At 35.3% G+C, this 18,330-nt stretch overlaps 3 protein-coding genes across 3 annotated transcripts in view; all 3 read left to right on the forward strand.

Moving 5' to 3' along the window:
• The window catches only part of smc1b (structural maintenance of chromosomes 1B), a 17,373-nt gene extending 16,963 nt beyond the window's left edge, over positions 1–410 (forward strand). The window contains exon 25 of the mRNA XM_016483696.1: positions 309–410. Within this exon, the coding sequence (XP_016339182.1) occupies positions 309–404 (96 nt within the window). The 3' untranslated portion in view covers positions 405–410. The remainder of the gene's footprint in view (positions 1–308) is intronic.
• A 446-nt stretch (positions 411–856) lies between these two features.
• On the forward strand, positions 857–1,931 carry LOC107686676 (suppressor APC domain-containing protein 1-like). The gene is made up of 4 exons (XM_016483760.1): positions 857–934; positions 1,428–1,574; positions 1,644–1,752; positions 1,876–1,931. Exons 1-4 carry the CDS (start codon positions 857–859, stop codon positions 1,929–1,931), a joined length of 390 nt encoding a protein of 129 aa, XP_016339246.1.
• Positions 1,932–5,570: 3,639 nt separating this feature from the next.
• The window catches only part of LOC107686635 (TBC1 domain family member 10B-like), a 45,634-nt gene continuing 32,874 nt past the window's right edge, over positions 5,571–18,330 (forward strand). The window contains exons 1-9 of the mRNA XM_016483699.1: positions 5,571–5,778; positions 5,880–5,967; positions 6,361–6,468; positions 6,553–6,724; positions 7,946–8,071; positions 8,354–8,477; positions 8,738–8,807; positions 11,823–11,937; positions 12,125–12,242. Coding sequence (XP_016339185.1) covers positions 5,651–5,778; positions 5,880–5,967; positions 6,361–6,468; positions 6,553–6,724; positions 7,946–8,071; positions 8,354–8,477; positions 8,738–8,807; positions 11,823–11,937; positions 12,125–12,242 — 1,049 coding nt within the window. The 5' untranslated portion in view covers positions 5,571–5,650. The remainder of the gene's footprint in view (positions 5,779–5,879; positions 5,968–6,360; positions 6,469–6,552; positions 6,725–7,945; positions 8,072–8,353; positions 8,478–8,737; positions 8,808–11,822; positions 11,938–12,124; positions 12,243–18,330) is intronic.

An 18,330-nucleotide genomic window follows, 5' to 3' on the forward strand; every position in this document is an offset into this window, starting at 1 on the left:
AGTAATTATGTCCCCACTGGATGCAACAAATGCCTCGTTTGTAATGGGTTTTAATGGTTTTGTCTCGTCGCTCCGGCCCCGACACGGCATCAACAGTATGTGAGGGGCGTAACATTTGTCTCACGCTTGAGGTATTCGGCCAATCACAACGCATTGGACAAAAATAATATTTTATTGTAATGTTTACAAAATCTGTTTAGCAAGTTTATTTAAAAGTCTAAAGGGGTCGTTTTTGATTCATTTTATTTAGATCTTAATTGTCTCATTTGTCATGCTTTTTTTTTTTTTTTTGCTGCTTGTGGTCACAGTTTGATGAGTGCATGTTTAGCCGCCTGCTCACCCTGGACCTCACACCATACCCACTCAATGAGGAGAACGCCACATACAGAGAGAAGGACAAATAATGGGTGGACGGCTGATAATGAAGGATAAAATATTCGTTGTTAAAGTTAAAATCATTTAAAATATCTAAAAGATTGAATGTTGAACTGTTACATTTAATTACCTAAAGATCTCATCATTTAACAGGTTTGAGCTGTTTTTACATTGTTTTGTATTGACATTTGAATGTTTAAGAGGTTGTTCTGTGATGCAACTTGAAAAGTGTTTTATGTGTTATTGTTAAATGCCAGTTTACATTTGTTCAATGTGGAAAGTGATTTTAATACAGTTTTACTGTTTGCATTTGTGAAGGTTTCTGTCATTCTTTATTAGTAGCTGTACGCATAGGTGTATCTGTCACTAGGGTGGGGTTTCAGCAAAACATCAGCCTCTGTTATTCTATTCTCTCTTTCTTTGTCCCTGCTTCTCTTCTTGTCTCCTGAAATATAAAGCTTTGCTTTCCTTAGCAACTCCAATGGCATCTTACACCGTGGTCATTGTCCCTCTCAGGAACAATCCTACCAGTCTGGATGCATTGCGTTTCTTCCTCTGGGTTAGTTTGTTTTTTCTTGTTTGCTTATTTGTAGTGTGTTTTGTTTCTTTTAGTTGAAGTGATTCAGATATACTGTAACTGAATGTTGTTAGATGAACTAAACGCATTCACATTGTTTAGAAAGGGTGACAAGCATAAATTCAGTCATGTATGTACCGCAGTTTAAATGGTATATTAAGTTTGTAATCTCTAATTTTAAAACTAGAGTAAAATTTGCACAAGTATTTCTTTCAAACCAACTATTCTCATTCACAGATGTCAACTATCACAGTTCGTCACGACATTCCTGTCTAGCTCTGAGGGGAATATTCAAAGTTCACAGCTACTTAACACACACACTGTGATCTATTTTTATTTTGTTTACTCTACACAATGCAATTGTGAAAACTTTTTTTTTTTGAGGCAGCTATGGAAACAAACACCAATATTGTCGCTGATAATCATGCAAAAACTTTAACTTTTTAAAATGTAAGAGCATGAGTTTTATTTGCAGGTGAAGAAGCTGAAGGACTTGGAGAGGGAAAAGGATCTTCTGTGGATGGGATTGCAGGCTTTAGAGCAGGTGCGAGAGAAGTTATGTTCCAACCTAGATAATTACATGGAAGTGCAAGACAAATTCAACAAAGGAGAGATGAAAAAAGTGAGTTTTGTGTATCAACTTGTTTTTTTTATACCTACTTTGTGTTTAAATGTATTTTCTATGCATCAGGTGTTTCCAGACACCCCCACCCTACTGTTGGCTCAGATTCACAGAGTGAACAGGACCTTGAGGAATCTATTGTGTGACTCCAGGAATCCCACTGTTCCTGCAACAGAAGGTTATTCCTTTAAAAATAGTGCACCAAATTCCTGTAAAAACATTTAGGTCACTCTTCATTGTCACTTTTAAGTGGCGAAACCATTGAATTTTGTGTATTGAAAGCGGTTTACCTTTTTGTCAGGTACTGAAGGCCACCGGCCCTCTCCTGCCTGTTCAGAAGAAAGTGCTTGTTTTTGATCAGCTATTTGTTTTGATGTTCTGTTCTGTACTGCATTTTCCTGTATTTTGTGCTTGCAGAATGTATTCTGCACTGAGTGGATTGAAATAATAATTTTATGTGCAGTAAAGGAAACTTTCCAAAACGAATGGTATACAACTAGCACACTGCTTTGAATGTTTTATTCAAGAATTCAATGCACTTGACTTGACCTTCCATTTCCAGAGGAATGAATTAACTGAATAAATCAACCACTAGTTTTTGGTACTATTGGATTAAAAATGCTAAACACTTATATTTATTTTTGCAATAATAACTTTATACATGCAAAGAAATGAGATCATGTGAGAACACTAGCATGTGTGTTTATATGATTATTTCTTCACATACACTGGCTGTCAGAAGTTTGGAGTAATTAAGATTATTTTAGGTTAATTGTAAAAGAATTTTAATGCAAAAGGAATTAATATCATTTAGAAGGGTGTACTGAATCACCAAAAATTATAGCAAATATATTAAATTTAGTAAAAAAAAACCCTAAATTCAAATAAATGCTGTTCTTAAGAAATTCTTATTCATTAAACAAATATATCATGGTTTCCACAAAATATTAAGCAGTAAAAACAGTTTTCAGCATTGACAGCAATAAGAACCATTATGGTCACTGGGAGTGTTCCTGTTTGTAATGGTGTGTGGCCACTTCCCAGAAACCAATGACCTGCAGATGATTTAATACAACATCTGGACTGAGCCTGGCTTGTCAGATGGTAAGATGGCATCCATCACAACCAAGAAGACCAGTTGTAATTCTGAATCAAACAAAATAGATTAAAGAGAGGGGGGGGGGGAGTGGCTTGAATTTTTCAGGCTCAGCAAGTGCAGGAACAACCTACTCCACCAGCATATGAGAGAAGTGCCGATAGTAAACCAGTCAAATCTACAGCTCTGTGCATCAAGAACTCTACAGCATTTCCACCTAAATATGGGTTTCCATTAATAAGGACTCTAGGGGAAATCAGAATGTGTCATGAATTACCATAAGCAAAAATATCACACATGATATCCAAAAACAATTTAAGTTGGATTAAGACTGTGAACTGATTTTTTAAACAGATAAAACCAAGTGGACAGTTGCTACCATCAGCCAGAAAAGAAAACAGTTCACACAGCGCTCAGGTGTACAATCTCTATGAAAATACACCCTAACATCCAGCAGCAGCACAGTACCTTCAGTCTGTTAGTGATGATGAGGAAGACAAGGGGCTGGAAAGAAAGAAGAAGAGGACCAATAGAGTAAAGGAGGCATCCTCTTTGTTTTTCTTTGACCAGAAAAGCAGCCCAGGTCAAGGTCAGGCTCAGCAAGTGCAGGAGCAGGCTGATGTGCCATTATACTGGAGAGAAATCACATATGCTTGTTGAGAATAAGCCTAACCTTAATCAAAAATGGCCCTAACTGAAGAAACATTTGGTATTTTCCACTTTAGAGCAAAGTCTTCTTCAGGACATTAACTGTGCTTTAGCAGACGGAGGTCTTCAAGAGCCTCATTCCAGTCAACCTGTAAATAATCGGAACGTTTTGAGCCGGAATAAAGTCGGCCGATTGCTCGGGAGGGAGGATTTGGCGCTGTCTATGAAGGGAAACGCTTGGAGAATGGCCTTGAGGTATCGTGATTTTATCTTGAATATTTAGCTAGCAAATTCTTTTATCTCACTCCGTCCATTTCAAGTCCTCTTGGTGTATGTTTTGTCCACTATCTAGTGCACTTGACATGTCTAAAATGAAATTGTAACCATTTTTTTGTTATTGAACAGGTGGCAAAAGAAGACGAGGAACATGGTCTGCATCAACATTGTAAGTAGACTACTTTTTTCACAGATTTCAATTGTAAACAGTTTATCCAAGACTGGACTGGATCCATATTTAGTATAACGCTTCCATCTAATAACAATCCTAAAAATGATCTTTCTTCTAGCCTGGTGATCCTGCACCTCTTCCATTAGAGGTCGGCCTGTTACTCCTGGTTAATAAGGATCCTAAAGTTCCTCAGGTCATTGAGCTGCTGGACTGGCAGGACCAGCCTGACCAATACATCATGGTCCTGGAATGTCCCTCACCTTGTGAAGATTTGTTTGATTATGTTGAGCGTTGTGCTGGTACCCTCAATGAGGATGTAGCGCGGCTGGTCATGTGGCAGGCAACGTACTCCGCATACATGTGCTGTGGAGTGTTTCACCGTGACATCAAGCTGGACAACCTCTTGATCAATCCCAAAACCCTTGAAGTCAAGCTGATCGACTTCGGATGTGGGGATCTGATGAGGGATACTGGCTAGGACATCTTCTGGAGTATGTATTATTAATCAAATGTGTAGTTTAGGATTCTAGTGATGAATTAAACCATATCCGACTATTTTGAAGCTCACTTATAAAAAAAAATGTCTTTCCTTCAGGCACAGCAGAGTATTTTCTCCTGAGTATGACTAGGAGGGCAGGTACTACGGGAACCCTGCTACCGTATGGTCACTGGGAGTGCTCCTGTTCGTAAAGGTGTGTGGACACTATCCCAAAAACAAGGACCTGCTGGAGATAGGTTGGGGCGAATGGTTTGAGCCTGGCAAGATGGCATTTATCACAACAAAAAAGACCAACTGTCTATTCGATTCTAAATCGTACAAAACAGAACTAAGTGAAAAGGCGGGAAAAGTAACATCTGAGCCAAGTGTAGGAATTTTCCTGGATTTTCTGACCTACAGCTTAGAACAGTCAAAGTTGAAGGATGAAATATTTCTCCAGTCATGGTTTAAGCCACAGAATTTGCCTCATCTTCATTCAGCTGATATGACGATGGCCATACCTCCATGTCTTAGTGTCTTCTGGAGCTGGAAAGCCTTGGTAGCACCTGGATAGTCCCCAAATGCCTTGCCACCTGTCATCATGGTCCCAGAATTTCCAGCATAGTTTATTTATATACAGTATCATTACTGCATACAGAATTTTATTTAGATATCATTACAGCATAGTAGTTATTGTGCAATGCCTTAGTAGCATCTGGTGCCTTGGTTTGAGGCGGTATCATAACAGCATATTTTAACAATGTAGTTAATTGTACAGTTTAAAATAACATCACTCAGAAATGTGGCACACTTTATGTATTTATACATGTATTTATTTTATGTATAAACCTATTGTGCCATATTTCCAAGTAATTATGTTTATCATAACAGCATAGCTTGTTATAATGTTCGAAATGTTACATAATGTTGAATAAAATGGAACATTTTTGAGTGAGAGGTTGTCACAGTTCATATAATGCTCCTGATTTATCAGATGAAATATGTTGCTTATATCATTAAGCATTTTTATTGTTCATTTATATAAATGTAATAGAATTTAAATCATTGAGGAAATTTGATTTATTTTTTTGTCTTTAGTGGGCCTCAGCCACCCAGTGGAATGTAATAGACTCAAAAACAAAAAAGTAAATATTTCTGTGGGTTCAGCAGAGGAAAGTCGTCGATTCAGATTTCATTCATACATTTTATTGTATGTTATTTTAATAAGATATTTTTCAGTGTCAAATTTAATATAATTTATTTTAAAGCTTTTCGGTACGTGTCGAGACTTTTATTTTGAAGAGTAGTTTCATTGTGTTGGTCTTGGCGCTGAGTTCAAGCGTCGGTTATAGTGTACAGTGCGCAGATGGAAGGACGCGCGTCCAGAATGGAATCAAACTGATTGTATGAGAATCATGTTGAGGAGAGCGAGCAGCGCGTCGCGGCGGAGCAGCTCGGTAAGCTTTGATGAATTCGGCTTTGCTCTCAGTAAGAAAAAAGACAAGAAGCTCCAACACAGATGTCACGACTACAGGTAGATGTTACTTATACTAATATACTAGCTCAGAGTTCACATGAATGAACACTATGTTGTGTGATGTGTTGGCATGTAACACTTTAACTATGTTTCCTCAGTTATCCTCAGCCTAATCCAGTTAAAGTGAAGGAACTGTGTGAAATTCTCAGTTACTGGAATGGATCCAGTTTTATCTGCAGAAATCAGGTGTGCATGTTTCTATATAACTATGGGTTGAGCACCATTCAGAACCATTGAGAATCCATTTAAATTCACAGAAATGTATATATTTTAACTTTTTAAGTGTAATCTTTCATCTCTTGTCTTTAGAGAAATACATGTACTATAAAATATTTTTTCACATCAGAATTAATGACTTATGTTTTAAAGCAAAACTTGTGTTGGACAAATTATATTCTTTGTTGAATTTATTCAAATAACTTCCTGTCAGAACTTGTCCAAACCCACTTTCAACTAATTAGTTAAAAATCTGAGACAAATTTTAAATGAGGCATTTTGCCCAGCACTGCATTTAAAATGGTTTGCATAATATTTTTTTGTATTAGTAATTTTTATCACTTTCCTTTTTCCTAATTTCAGATCGAGAGGTTTATTCGTATTGGTATTCCTCCAGCAATACGTGGACGAGTTTGGAAATGCCTCCTAAATATCGACAGTCTCAGAGCTGCCAGCTCTTTTGATTATGAGGTGCAACCCCATCAATATATGTATTTTTATTACTATGCAAACTCGTTTTCCTTTGTAGTAACCCATTTTGATTGTTTACTTAAGGCATGTCAGGCTGAGATCCGTAAACCTCTGGTTGATCTTGGAGTCAGTGAGTACAGTATCATCCCTACTATAGACTCTCTAGTGGACACCGAGAATGAGATCAGCAGCGGACAGGCATCAGATCTCCTCAGCGCTGACCTGACGCTCTTCAAACAGATCGCCCTCGACCTGCGTGAGTTGTGCCTTTGGATGACCACTGAAATTGCATGATATCTTCCGTACATTCATTTGGACTATTTTGTTTACATTAACGTGAATATTTTTTATTTGAATTAATTAAACAAATGCAATAAGTTTGGAATAATAAAAGATTGAAATGATTAGTATTTAATAATGTTTAATAATGAGTCTTTTATGTTTACTAAGGCTGCATTTATTTGGTAAAAATACAGTTAAAACAGTAATATTGTGAATTATTATTAACATTTAAAATAACTGTATTCTATTTTAATAAGTGTCATTTATTCCTCTGATGGCAAAGCTGAATTTTCAGCAGCCATTATCCTGCTATCATTGTCACCTATAATCATTATAAAATGCTCATTTAGTGTTATCAAATTTTGGTACTCGGTTATTAATAATGGCTCTTGTTATTATCAATATAAAAAGCAGTTTTTGCTTATTACCATTATTTTTTTTAGGGTTTTTATTGAAGAGAAGGTACAAAAGAACTATATATAATTCCATATATATATATATATATATATATATATATACAGGTGCATCTCAACCACAGACAACGTCAGAGGCGTCTTACCTGGGCTAAGGAGAAGAAGAACTGGACTGTTGCCCAGTGGTCCAAAGTCCTCTTTTCAGATGAGAGCAAGTTTTGTATTTCATTTGGAAACCAAGGTCCTAGAGTCTGGAGGAAGGTTGGAGAAGCTCATAGCCCAAGTTGCTTGAAGTCCAGTGTTAAGTAATTTATAAAATGTTAATAATTAAAATGCATGTGTATATTAAGTTAATTTTTTTCTTTCTGCTAAAATCTGTGGGTGACTGTCTCATTTTTAAAAGAATGGGACTTTCAGGTGAAAGCAGTAATTTGGCTCAGATGGCAGATTTTTTTTAACTTTGCCAATATTCTGAAAACCACATGGGGGCGCTGCATAAACACTTTCCCTCTATTCTTGCACATGAACTGTACATTAATGCATTTGGCCCAAAATTTAAGCCAAAGTGCACCAAGGCACTGGGAATCAAATCTATATCCTTGGTGTTGCTGGACCCATCTTTTGAGCTACAAAAACCTGAAATACTTCCTATTTAATAACTACTGCACGTTATTACCAATCTTTTTTTTTAACTTTTTTTATGTGATCTTTCTAGAACTTTTTGTATATATGTTTGAGATGTTTTGGTAGTTCAGCTGATAGTTCCATATTTGTCTATATAGGAAGGTCATTTCCGACCCATTGCACTCTGATGGGGGACCGTCCGGAGGCTATTGAGGGCCAGGCCAAACTTTTCCGAGTTCTTACCGCATTTGCCCGATATAATCCCCAGATTGGATACGTACAAGGTAATGAACTGCCTGTACTTCCACAAATGAGGTCACTGGCATTACTGAAATCTTCGTGAACTTTGCACCTGTGCTTTTACTGGTTCTGTCACACATTTTTAACTTCAGTATATACTGAGGTTCGGTCTCAAGAGAGCAGTCAAGTGCTATCTTGTTGCTATTGCATGTCATAGTCATAATTTTGTTTGAATTGTTTTCTGTGGAGCTAATTTAGTTAGTTTGCCCTTGACATTCAGGTCATAATGGGAGTATGTGATGCCTCAAGGTTTGTTTTTTGCTCAGGGATGTCCTATATAGCTGCTGTGCTCCTGATGATCCTGTCTGAGGAGGAGGCTTTCTGGGCTCTGGTTGCTCTGTTAGAGAATCCCAAATATCTCTCAGAGCTCATTGATTCTTCTCTGAAGAAGTAAGACCTTCAGCTGTTTATAAAATAAAGAAATAAACACTTATTTTACAAAGGTTTACTCAAGTTACACTAAAAACATCTGTTGACAGAGCTGTTGGAAGATTTTGGAAATATAACACGCATCAGCCAGTTAAATTTTTTTAATATTATGTATTTATTTATTTATTTTTTGCAAATGCCAATAATTGAAAATAGGCTACATATTGGTTGGTTAATCAACTTTTTATCTATTTTAATAATTTATTTTATTTTATTTTTAGGATTCAGCATCAAGCTTTGGTTTTTCATCAGCTCCTGAAGCACAGGAAACCTCTGCTCTTTCAGCACTTGGTGAGAATTATGGTGTACATTTTTTTTTTTTAATTAAAAAATCTCACTCAATTAAAAAAATAAATTACATTTAAAAAATAATAAAAAATCACTCAATAAAAATGTTAATAAATATATTATTACGTATTATTTTTCTGCCCATGAAATTAAGATTAAATTGGCCTCTATTAAACTTTTTTATATATATGTACATTTATATATAGAGCTGAGTAGTAACTGATTACATGTAATCTGGATTTTGTAATCCGATTCCAAAAATCAAGTACTGACATGAAATATTTACTTGAAATATCTTTTTTTATTTTTATTTTTCAATAATTTAACAACACATTCACATGTTTACAGCAAGGTTATTATAGTTTTGAATTTAATTAGTTTTATTTTAATATCGTTTTCAAATTTGCTATACAATTCAGTTTAGTTTTTATTAGTTTCATTAATATTGTTGTTAGTTTTAGTTTAGTTTTTATTTTGTGAACACATTTTTATTTAGTTTTTATATAGTTTAGTTTCAGTTTTAGTTTCAGTTTTAATTAAAGGTTAGCAGAATTAACAGATCACTTCCAGAGCGCAGCCAAAGAAAGACTTAGGCATAATTTAGCCTTAGTGATGCAAATGTCTAGCGACACAAAATTAACGCATGCTGAGATTGATTAAATGGTAAAAGTATACAAATATACGCCAAAATGAAGCAGTCAAGCCTTTTTACTAAATAAATCTACACAAGTTGTGCTTAATGTCATATCTAATGATGTGTATTGAGATATTTACTATGACAATACATGTAGCCTAATTTGGTTATGATGGTTAGATGTCTTTTTTCTTTTTTTTAACAATATTGTAACTGTCGTGTCTTGCTCACTTTTCCGTGAACAACTGCGCAGTGCGCATAAATCATAACTGGGACTAGTGAAATTCAATAATAACGGCAATCGCATTAAGGCTCATATTTGAATGTTCTTTTCATTTATTAAGAATTATAAGCGTTTATGATGTGATTTAGCCTATGCACATTTGTCCGAAAGCCTGGCAGAGTGATCACAAGATGCTATGCTAAAGTTTTGTATTGTTTTCAGAAAGGATGCGCGTTCTCGTCTTTTTTTTCCTTAATGTCATATCTAATGATGTGTATTGAGATATTTACTATGACAATACATGTAGCCTAATTTGGTTATGATGGTTAGATGTCTTTTTTCTTTTTTTTAACAATATTGTAACTGTCGTGTCTTGCTCACTTTTCCGTGAACAACTGCGCAGTGCGCATAAATCATAACTGGGACTAGTGAAATTCAATAATAACGGCAATCGCATTAAGGCTCATATTTGAATGTTCTTTTCATTTATTAAGAATTATAAGCGTTTATGATGTGATTTAGCCTATGCACATTTGTCCGAAAGCCTGGCAGAGTGATCACAAGATGCTATGCTAAAGTTTTGTATTATTTTCAGAAAGGATGCGCGTTCTCCTCTTTTTTTCTGTTAATTATTACGTTGCGCTGCGTGTCTGTTTTTCTTCAAAGCACCAACTTTGAATGCCTAATTTTGGTTTGATTGCTTGTGTTACATGAGAAAATAAATAATTTTGCCTATCTGATGTAATAGATTTAATGCAGGTGCGGTTCGCGACTCGCAGTCTTTGTCAAATGGGTCTGGTCTGGTACAAAATTAAATTAGTGCTGCTGTCGAATAACGTGTCGAGTGTTCTGTTAAGTAGCTACTGCTGGTGCACGTTTACCAAACAGGACCCGTGCAGGACTCTGCTTTAAACTGCTTTGCGTCTCTCCATAAGATAACCTCACGTGCGCGATATGCCATTTACAGGTATTTCCCTAAACCGCCGGCGCCACACAGCTCATATATTTTTCCGCCAAGGGATGAGAATGTAATGATTACGAAAACGATTATTTATTTTTGATAATTATTATTTTATTTCATTTAGTTTTTCAATAACTGTTGTTAGTTTCGTTTCGTTTTAGTTTTTCAATTATTTTGTCATTTTTATTTTATTTCAGTTTACGAAATTGTTTTTTCATCAATCGTTTTAGTTTTCGTTTACGAAAATAACCTTGGTTTACAGTTCAATGTCATTTGATGGTCACAAATATGTTTATATGTAAATAAATAAAATATAAAAATTTTTAGCTTTCAAGAGTTTAAATAACTTATTTTACATTTTTATGATTTATTTAATTATTAGCTTTTTCTTTATCAACTCACAAACCCACTGCGGTTCGTACATTAAGCCATTATTTACATTACCATTATTTTAATGGTAAGTTCAAAACAAGTTTGTTTAAAAGTAATCAGAAAACAATACTAAGACTAAAACTAAAACTAAAACTAAGGCCTACTAAACTAAGGAAGAGGTCTTAAACTCTGGCCTCAACTCAGAAAATGTCTGAATATAAAAACAGGCACATGCTGCATTACACACAGTGGTTAATATGTCTCAGTTCTCTAGAGTTTATGCAGATCACAGCCTTTCTCTTGAGAAGCCTCTCACACGTTTAACGCCCCTCACAGATTTGTCACTGTGTCTTATAGACCTTTTCCTGAGGGATTTCAAATGAGCTCTTCTGTTTTTTATAGTTTTGGCTGTCCGCCCCCTCAGAGCATTTGTGCAGCTTGGTGAACTCTTAAGGGATTTCCTTCTCGTTGTGTGTTGACTCAGCGCAGCTGTCTGAAAAGCTGAGCTATTAGACCACAGCACAGGAGAAAATATGATGCTGTTAACTTACAAAGAGGGCAAAGTGCAGCGACATACCTAAAACATAATTAAAAATCTTTTTAGTCGCAATCATGATGTAACAAACCTAAATGACTTCCTTTCTAGTGTGGAACACAAAAATGAAGAAGTTTATCAAAATGTGCCAGTCGCTCTTTTTCATTAAATTACAGTGTGAGACTGGAGCTTTCAAGCTTAAAATATTTATTTATTAATTGATTTGTTTGTTTGTGTGAAATATGACCTGTTTGTAGATGTTGACAGGAGTGTGTTGTTGTCTCTGATGGTAGGAGACTCTTGGGGTGTCTTCTCTACATTTCATCATGCAGTGGTTTCTCACTCTCTTCACCTCGCTGCCGTGCTGGGACTCAGTATTGGCCATTTGGGATCTTATCATGCTGCATGGTATTACACCCCTTTATCCTGTTTGTCTTAGAATAATAACGCCTCAAATGTCAAGCTGCCATGCTTGCTTATTAGAGGTGAAATGTGTCATTTATGCACCTTTAGCGTCACTAAACAGAAGAGAAAATTATTGTTTTCAAACAGGTTTCTTGAACCTTATTTGATCAGTTTCTTATGTTCTTTATAGGTCTGCAGGCTGTATTTCGCACCGGCCTGACCATCATCCTGCTGCTGGAGTCTCGTATCATGAACATGAATGAGGAGGCCACAGTACTGCCCATTCTGCTGCGAGTGCCTGTGGACGTGTGAGTGCACTGATATAACAATTTGTGTAAATTAAAAATTATATATATATATATATATATATAGATGTATGTATGAAGAGTTTATTTGCAAAAACAGATAACTAATTTTTTAATTTTCAAAAATCATGTTTTTTATTATGTTATCATGTGGTTATTGTGCTTTATTATGTTAGTTATCTGTTTTTTATTTTTTTTACCTAATCACAATAACCCATCTGCAGTTTGATTGAGATTAATTGGAATGCACAGTGAAAAAACATGATTTTTGAAAATTGTTAAAAACAGAGTTATCTGTTTTTGCAAATGAACTCTTCATATACAGCAGATAAAATAAGTATTGAACACGTCACCATTTTTCCCAGTAAATACGTTTCTAAAAGTGCTGTTGACATGAAATTTTCACCAGATGTCGGTAACAACCCAAGTAACCCATACATACAAAGAAAACAAAACAAATAAGTTCAGAAATTAAGTTCTGTGTAATAAAATGGAATGACCCAGGGGAAAAGTATTGAACTACTGAAAATGTATTTAATGCTTTTTGTACAAAAACATTTGTTGGTAATGACAGCTTCAAGACGCCTCCTGTATGGAGAAACTAGTCGCATGCATTGCTCAGGTGTGATTTTGGCCCATTCTTCCACAGTCTTCAAATCTTGAAGGTTTTGTGGGCCTCTTCTATAAACTCTTGATCTTCAGTTCTTTCCATAGATTTTCTATTGGATTCAAGTCAGGTGATTGGCTGGGTCATTCTAGCAGCTTTATTTTATTTCTCTGAAACCAATTGAGAGTTTCCTTGGCTGTGTGTTTGGGATCATTGTCTCGCTAAATTTCCACCCTTGTTTCATCTTCATCATCCTGGTACTGTAGGTGTTGGGACTGAACCAGCTAATATTAATTTCCACTGACTAGAGAGCTTTCTAATTACTGATAGATTTCTGCTGGTGTCTTGGCTTTCCATGCCTTTTTGCACCTCCCTTTCTTCATGTGTTCAATACTTTTTCCCTGTGTCATTCCATTTTATTACACATAACATAATTTCTGAACATCTTTTTGTTTTCTTTGTATGTATGGATTACTTGAGTTGTTACCGACATCTGGTGAAAATGTCATGAAAATGTCATGTCAACAGCACCTTTAGAAATATATTTACTGAGAAAAATGGTGACGTGTTCAATACTTTTTTTTCTTTTCTTCGTGTTCAATACTTTTTCCCTGTGTCATTCCACTTTATTACACAGAACTTAATTTCTGAACTTATTTGTATTGTTTTCTTTGTATGTATGGATTACTTGGGTTGTTACTGACATCTGGTGAAAATTTCATGTCAACAGCACTTTTATAAACATATTTACTGGGAAAAATGGTGACGTGTTCAGTACTTATTTTACCCGCTCTATCTATCTATCTATCTATCTATCTATCTATCTATCTACACACAGGTGCATCTAAAAAATTAGAATATCGTGAAAAAGTTCTCTTTTTTTTTTTTTTGTAACTTATTTCAAAAAGTGAAGCTTTCATATATTCTAGATTTATTACATGTAAAGTAAAACATGTAAAAAGTTTTTTTTGTTTTAATTTTGATGATTAGAGCTTACAGCTCATGAAAGTCAAAAATCCAGTATCTCAAAGTATTAGAATATTTCCTAAGATCAATCAAAAAAAGGATTTGCAAAACAGAAAAGTTCAAGTTCTTTAAAGTATGTTGATTTATGCACTCAATACTTGGTCGGACTCGGGGCTCCTTTAGCACAAACTCCAGCATCAGTGAGGTGTGAATGGAAGCGATCAGCCTGTGACACTGCTGAGGCACTATTGAGCCTTCAGCTCGTCTGTATTGTTGGATCGACTGTTTCTCATCTTTCTCTTGAAAATATCCCATAGATTCCATATGGGGTTCAGGTTAGGCATGTTGGCTGGCCTGTCCTCATGTTAGTTGGCATGTCCTCTTTACCGACACATAGCCAAGGATGTGAGATGCAATCCAAGCACTGTAAAGTACACTTTAGACCGCCATGATGCCACCAATTCACACCAGAACCGAAAAGGGAGAGGTACAAAAAAACTTTCAGACAGACATGTGAAGCATCTCAATATTCTCAGTCTTAAGTATCGAAGAAAGCCCTCACGAGAACTGCGTGACGAGATCAACACCACAATGACTAATAGTGCAACAGTGTCTTCAAGAACTGTGAATCGGAAACTTGGAGAAGGACTTATTGGCAGAATAGCAGCAAAGAAACCATTACTGAAAGAGAACAATAGAGTGAAACGCCTGAAATTTCATTGCCATTTCAACCTCAGGAACAGGTGACTTGGTGAAAATTGATGTCGTCTTATTGGGCCTGGATTTATTTTCCAAGAGGACAATGACACTAAACATTCTTCTAACTATTGCCGGAACTACCAGTTAGAAAATAAACTGGACAGATCTATTGTACATTCAAAGGAAAGCCTTTAGCTTGAGTTGCAGAAGGCATGGGATAACATTAGTGTAGAAGTTTTGAGGAAATATATTGACACTATGCCAGAGAGATGTGCTGCTGTAATTGCTGCAAAAGGTGGACATACCAAATATTAAAGTTAAACGTGGATAAAAACAGTACGACTCACTTCATCTGATATTTGTTTTGTTCAGAGCAACCATCTGCATGTTTCATGAACATTATGAAATGAAATCATGTTTTGGAGGCAAAAATAGGTCAATATTTTCAGGTCTGTCCAGGTGTTCTAATAATTTTGGCCACCACTGTGTATATATAAGAGATTTATTATATTACTATTGTTTTTAAAGATTAACTTTGAGCATTAAATTATGGCAAAATAGAAGATAGGAACATGAACGATTAAATATCCAGTGTCAACCAATATCAATAAATTCAAAAATCTCTAATACTGGCTGATAACTAATATGGTAATAATAATTAAAATGAAATAAATGGGTTTTCCTTTTTTCTCCCTATTTTAGGATTTTCTCCCTTAATTATTAGCTGTATTGAGAGATATTAATAATTGTGATGCTCATACAGAACTTACAAATTTGATATTACCAATAATTATTTTATTCTGTAAAAATAAACATCTCTAATACAGCTAACAATTACTATGATGACCAATATTTTAAATGTATTGATTATTTCATTTCATTTTATTTCTTAATTAGTCTTTACTCTAAATTGCACGAAATCTAGAATTTTGCATGCTTAAATCTTGCAACGGTATAAAAAATTATAATCAGTTAAAACTTTGAAAACATATGCAAGTAAAATAAATAAATAAATAAGCCCCAGTATGATCTGCTTTTAAAACTCATATTATACAAATATTTGAACTGCTATTTCTTTTAATGTCTCTCTCATCATCACAACAGTGGAAGAAACTAGACCTGGTTTAGCAGTTCAAGGAAAATAAAAAGAAACACTTATTTAGTGTGGAAATGAAAAATAAATAAAATTAGGTTTCATGATGACGTAAACTTCAGACAGAAATCAGTGGCTCTCATTTCATAGTGGATATGTGCCATGGCAACGTGGCCATGAGTACTGCTTTCATTGGTATAGCGGAAGTCAAAGACACATGAAGCCAGGCCATATTGTTAAGCTGTTAAATTGTTTCTATGGTCGCCGTTTATTCAGTAGTGTGTCATGCCAATCCAAAGAATCCTTTGCCATGTGATACGGGAATTCATTTTTATGCATGTGTGCAAATAAAACTCACCTTTCTGAATAAACCTTCGATAAAACTGTATTTGTTGTGGCTTGGTGAAAAAAACATCCATGCACTTTGTCAGCCACTTTACAGGATTATAAGGGCAAACGAAGCCATTTGCCAGTTTCAAAGGGGATATTTGGCATTGACATGCAGATGGCAGTCAGCACAAAGCTCCTACACATCAGGGAACGGGTTCATGTTGCTCACCTGGCACGACAGCAGTGCCGACAAGGTCAAGCCTAAATGCTCCCCTCTGATTCAGAGTATCAGAGTTTTGCTAGGCAGAGAACTGAGCCGTCTGAGAACGAAGCGGCCGCCTCGCTTAGGAGGCCAAAGAGGGAAACAGAAAGAAGAAAGAGGTGAAAAGAGAAGAAACAAGTAGGTTTGCCTCAAAAAGAAAAATCAGCCTAAGGTGGTTCAAACCAGTCTGAGTTCCCAAGCTGGGAACACCAGCTCGGTTGGCCTTTAAAGGGGTCATATAATGCTACATGCACTTTTACAAGTTGTTTGAACTGAAATGTGTTGGCAGTGTGTGTACACAACCACCCTATAATGATAAAAATCCACCCAGTGGTTTTTTGTTAATCTACTAAAATCTTTACCCCTTTCTCAAATCGAGCCGATCTCAGATGCCTGTCTGTGTGACGTCACACAGACAGGCCCCTCCCACGATAGTTTGATTGACAGTAGAGTTTCAGCACAGACTGGACTGGTGTCTTACCTTAGACCCGCCCTGACTGAGCCGTCATCAGTCCGCCATTGTTACACCGCTGGAGCAGATGTAAACAAGAATGACTCCTAAGCGACTGAAGTGTTTTGTTGTTGGATGTTATAATGAACATAGCAGTCGTCGTTTACTCCCGACATCTGAGCTGCTGAAGACGCAGTGGATTATGTTTGTTTTTGAAGGGAATGCGCCCCCGATCTACATAAATGCGTCTATGTTCGCACGAATCATTCGTGATCCAGGTTCACCTACAGAAGAAGTGAGTGTAAGGTTTTTTTAGCGAATCTTTGCAAATCGCCTTTCCTAATAATGTGCTAATTAGCAAGTTTCACGTATGACCCCTTTAATAAGCTGGCTTAAACATTTTTTTTTCATAGCTGTGATGACTAATTTCTACAGCTCATGTTATGTAATTATTAAATCAGGGAGATTCGGTTGACGTCACTGCTGGCTGGCTCTTTGGTCTCCACAGTGATGCAGCTGTCCGTCACCCGTCTCCAGAGACTGTGAACAATGTCAGGTCTTCATAAAAGGGACTGGGGTGTCCTTGCGCTCTTTTACAATACTGGCCCCCTCCTCCCATTCGGTCCTGTTGACGTGTAGCCCACTGCAAAGTCTTGACAGATCGTTTGTGTGCCGCCTTTTTCCCTGACTAGGCCACTTTAGAGCTTATGTAACTCACTGTGACATTAAGCGCAGGCAGACAAGGTTTATTTCACAGGGATAGCATTTGTTTTTAATAGCAAGGGAAAGGAGTTTTTTTTTTAATATCTTGGATGTTTTCATGTCTCGTTTGCTGTCTTCTGTTTGATCTATAGTTTGTCTAAATTGTATTAAACTGTCAGATTTAGAAAAGTTGAGAATGTAGATGATAGATAAAAATGTTTTTTTAATCTATCATAATCTTTTATCAAAATTTGAAACAAACTTCCTGTTTATTGACATTACCTAGGCCAGAGGTTTTCAAACTTTATGGTGCATATATAGATGCCTGTATTTGCTGTATATATATATATATATTTATAATAACATAATATTTTCCTAAATTAAACAAGTGAATTATTAATATTATTGTCAAAATATTATCTGGAAAGTTTTTAACTTGTAGACATAATTACACACACACATAATATTTTAGTATTTATGTCTTTAAAAAGTATTGATGTTATTTGTTATATTAATTTAAGTATAATATAATATTTATTATCAAAAATATATATTTATGTATAAACATTCACTTTTAAATTTTGTATATAAATATATAATATACATATTTATGTGCATATTTATGCATAAGTATTTCCAATTTACTAAAACATTGCACACACACACACGCACACATAATTAAATGCATATAATAATAATAATTATTATTAATGTATAAAAATTATGTATTAAAATTATTTGAAGTATATTGTGTATAGATATAAATATTAATATTTACTAGACTTGTCAAGACAACAAAATTAAAATGAAATATTTCACAACTTAAAAATGTCACTTTCACATTGTCAATTGTATTAAAGCTAATTGTTCTAAAACATATTTACTTAAATTAAGAATTTAATTAATTTACTAATATATACACACACACACACACACACACACACACACACACAATCACATATTTAGAAAAAAATAAAATTT

The sequence above is a fragment of the Sinocyclocheilus anshuiensis genome, unplaced genomic scaffold (assembly GCF_001515605.1).
Source record: "Sinocyclocheilus anshuiensis isolate Anshui unplaced genomic scaffold, SAMN03320099.WGS_v1.1 scaffold1102, whole genome shotgun sequence".
Lineage (NCBI taxonomy): Eukaryota > Metazoa > Chordata > Actinopteri > Cypriniformes > Cyprinidae > Sinocyclocheilus > Sinocyclocheilus anshuiensis.

Coding starts and splice junctions, on each gene's coding strand:
- LOC107686676 (XM_016483760.1), top strand. CDS start 857: ATGGCATCTTACACCGTGGTCATTGTCCCTCTCAGGAACAATCCTACC. Junction 935..1,427: donor CATTGCGTTTCTTCCTCTGG/GTTAGTTTGTTT, acceptor TTTTATTTGCAG/GTGAAGAAGCTGAAGGACTT. Junction 1,753..1,875: donor CACTGTTCCTGCAACAGAAG/GTTATTCCTTTA, acceptor CCTTTTTGTCAG/GTACTGAAGGCCACCGGCCC.